Below are 4,041 nucleotides of genomic sequence, written 5' to 3' on the forward strand. Positions count from 1 at the left end.
GCATACTCCAAGTTACATGACCGGTTTGGAGAAATTAGTATCAACATAGAAACATGCAAAGACATAAAGGTTGTAAATACATCTTCATTGATGATGTTTTTTAGAATAATTGGTCCAATATAAAGCAAGAACAACCTTAGTTCAATGGCTTTCCACTTATTAATGTCTTGTAATTCCCTTGTTTTCTTAGCAAAATCTGATGGGACGAATGATTTAATTTCCAATAACGACTTAGACAATTTAAGAACATCACAATTTAGTAAACGAGTTAGTAAAGGTCCTTTGTTTAAACAAAGGAGAATTAGTTTTCGAACAGTTCCAAGACAAACTAAATGCATGTAGTCTAATGAGAATGTTCGGATTGAATGTATTCCTGGTAATTTCACAAGGCGATGATAGTGTATTTCCAACATGATGTTCTTCATTTAACTTTTTAAGGTAACCTTCATGGGTTCTTTCACCTGATTTATCTTTAGAATAAGGAAAACACACTCTGTTCTTAAAATACTCACCTTCTTGAGTACACCGAGTACAGGAATAAAATCCAGAGTGTCCTTTTATTTTCAAGATAAAAGCTTTTGCTGGAGCATCACACACAAAAACATAAATAGACACTTTTTTAATAGAACCATCAATATTAATGCCATTAGCCAAAAGATCCTTAGTTTCAGAAATAAAATCTGCCATAAAATCATTGCTGTCCTTAGGTTTGGCATTTCCGTGATAAACTCCTACTGTAAATACAATTTTTGTCTCATCAACAATAAATGCCAAAATCGGCCATAATTGACTATTACTACTCTTAGCTAAGGGCAAGCTATCAATGCCAATAGCAATTTTGATGTTCTTCAAATTGGGCATTGCATATCTTTAATCCCTGCTGCCAATCCAAAATGATAATAATTTCCAGGATCAACATTACGAATATTGGCACTTAGTGTAGTTGTGGGTATTTGTAAAAGTGTTCTGCAGTCATTAGGTAGATTTTCAGTATACATAGTTCTTCTTTTTTTCATTATCTTCAACAACTTGTTTACAGTACTTTGGCAGACTTTACACTCAATAGCCCATGTAATCAAATCCTCTTTAAAAGTACTAATTGTATCATTTTCTATCACATTATCATTTCCGTAGATTTCAACTTCTACATTTATAAGACATGCAATGGGTGTGGTTTTAGTTGTATTTGGTTCCAATTGTAACACATTATGGTCCTGGCAAGAAGTATTAGAAATGTATGGGAGTGGTAAAACATTTGTAATGACTTCATTTTCAAGATGTGTTGTGTAACTTTCAATATTTAGTCGAGTAAATAGTTTGAATATTGTGTAGTTCTTGATTCATTTTTTTTTTTAGTTTTATTATTCCTAATCATTGTTAATCAATTAAATTTGTACCTATATACTATATAGCTATACATAAATTCCTATTAAAAAAAAAAAAAAAAAACAATAATACAAATACATATATACAACATATAGGTATATGGTACTCATATAAGACTATTGTTAAATTAATAATTGAAATTATACTATTGTTGATACTTGCTAGATCTATATCCAATTATGTAAATTTGTTTTTTTTTTATGTATATGTATAGGTACTTACTACCTACCTATATTGTTATTGAAATTTTAATGAAAAATACTTAATATTATAATATTACTTACTTTGTTAAATAATTCATTTTGAATAGGTCCTTAAGTAGAAATGTATTTAAAAAATATTAAATGTACTTATTTAGGTACTTTTAATAATTATAAATTAATAATAGTTGGCAGTTTGTATATATATATTTATATTTCCACTAAGACAAAAAAACATATTATACCTAATATACCTATGACAATAATCAGTATATTTCAATGCCCATACACTAAATACTCATAATAATAGACATAAAAAAAAGAAATATCAAAATATGGTTGTAATATTATGTATCATTTAGTACCTATATAGAAACAATATACTTTTATTTATAAATTCTAACATATTATTATATAACTGGAAATTAATTACACAAAATTATAATATAAAACAATATTATAATATATAATATTCGTTTAATGGGTATAAAATGTAATATGGATATTGTTCATAAACATGTTGAATATGTTATATGTGAATATGTTCATAAACATTGTTAATTTGTGTTCTATGAATGAATTATATATTTTAAATACCAACCCATCACCTTATAATTATATTATTTATTGTAACAAATTTAATATTATTTAAGATTTATAACTTTGCTATAAGTTACATGTTATTACAAAGAATTCTAACTTTAGCCTTATAATAATTAGGTCATAAAACAATCAACAAAAAAAAATGATAAAATATATTTTTTTGGCTACAATACGATTGCGCGTAGTCCTTATCAACGGTATCTTTTTAAGTGTACGATTGCGCTTGCTAAATTAATTTTGCTTCTAAGCAGCTCCAAATTAGTCCACTGAAATTAGTTGAAAAATAGGCCAAACTGGGGAATAATTCATACAAAAGGTTTTAGTGTGTTTTTAGGTTTATTTTAGTGTCCTGAATAACTCCTCAAAAGTCCCCTACAAAAAAGTGTACGCATAACAGTTGGCAACACTGCAAAGATGCTCAAAACCAGTTTTTCGAGATTTTCTCAGTAAATATTGATTTTACAACAAAAATATGTCTATACAATGTGAAAAAACAAACAATTTTACATAAAAAAGATTCTATAACTTTTCTTTGTCATAGCAGTATTTATCATGATAAATGCTAATCAAATTACAGTTGGCACCAATGCAAAGACGCTCAAAAACGGTTTTTTGAGATTTTCTCTGTAACTGTTGACTTTACGACAAAAATGGTAATGACCAAAGTTAAAGAAAAAATAATTTTACATAAAAATGGTCTCATAACATTTTTTCATCAGAGCAATATTTATCATGATAAACGCCAATAAAATTATGTAATTAATAAACAAATATGTATATTGTAGGTACCTATCTGGTAAACATATGAATATTCAGATATATTTATAGATTCAATACGGTGTACGACCGTACAAGACCGTCGACGGTCGACGTCTTATCGGTAATTGTTGTCGGTCAGTATCGATAAGATAATATCTTTCTAGAACTCATTATATTCGATACCCCCCGGCCCAGCCCACAGTCTACCATACTTCTCTATCTCTAAGCCTACAGTCTACAAAGTCTAATAGTAGTTGTTTGTTTTTGTGACGCCTCCGACTTGGCGAGTGTTACACGGCGTCATATTATTTTCATATACGCCGCGTGTGTGCGTCCTTTTCTGGAAAGTGCGTCAGTCGTGTATTAGCGGGATACTGTGGTCTCAAAAGTAACCTAATTAAGTAAGTATAATAAAATATTATCTAAATGACATATTTATTTTATTAACTACCTATATTACCCATTTGTTAATTGATTTGATACAACAAAAGCCATAAATATTATTTAACTATTAAAATGTATGTAATTTGAACCATATTTTCTATCACCATGAGCGTTTATTTATTTAACTTTAAGCTTTGATTATAAGCACATTTCAGTTTTTAAAATTATTTTTTTTTGAATTTCCTCATACATTGAAACCTCATCTGAATCTGATATTGATATTTTTAATTGGAATAATATAAATGTTATGATATTAGTCATTCAAGTTCAATATTTCTTATTGATACTTTATTATTAAACATAATACTATTTTATATAACTATATTAAAATCGTATCCTAAAGATTAAATGTAGAATGAAGAGACAAGATAACTTATTAAAATAAATAATATTAAGATTTAATAAATTAGGTATTTAATATTGTCAGTCTTGTAAAGTATTTGAGTAAAAGTATTCAAATACTTTTTAAGTACTCAAATAGGTACGTATTCTAAATACATTTTAAAAAAGTACTTCGGCACAGTATTTGAATACTTTTTTGAAAGTATCTGTATTTAAAATCAAATACTATTTTAAATACTTTTTTCGTCTTACTTCATTCACAGGGACGTTATATTTAAATAAAATAATACAAATTTTAAATTGTACA

General features: G+C 27.3%; 1 protein-coding gene across 1 annotated transcript; it reads right to left on the reverse strand.

Moving 5' to 3' along the window:
• Positions 1-249: 249 nt before the first annotated feature.
• LOC126554560 (uncharacterized) lies at positions 250-861 on the reverse strand. The gene has a single exon (XM_050209619.1). It carries the CDS (start codon positions 859-861, stop codon positions 250-252), a length of 612 nt encoding a protein of 203 aa, XP_050065576.1.
• Between the last annotated feature and the right edge of the window lie 3,180 nt (positions 862-4,041).

Source organism: Aphis gossypii, unplaced genomic scaffold (assembly GCF_020184175.1).
Source record: "Aphis gossypii isolate Hap1 unplaced genomic scaffold, ASM2018417v2 Contig00539, whole genome shotgun sequence".
Taxonomy (NCBI): domain Eukaryota; kingdom Metazoa; phylum Arthropoda; class Insecta; order Hemiptera; family Aphididae; genus Aphis; species Aphis gossypii.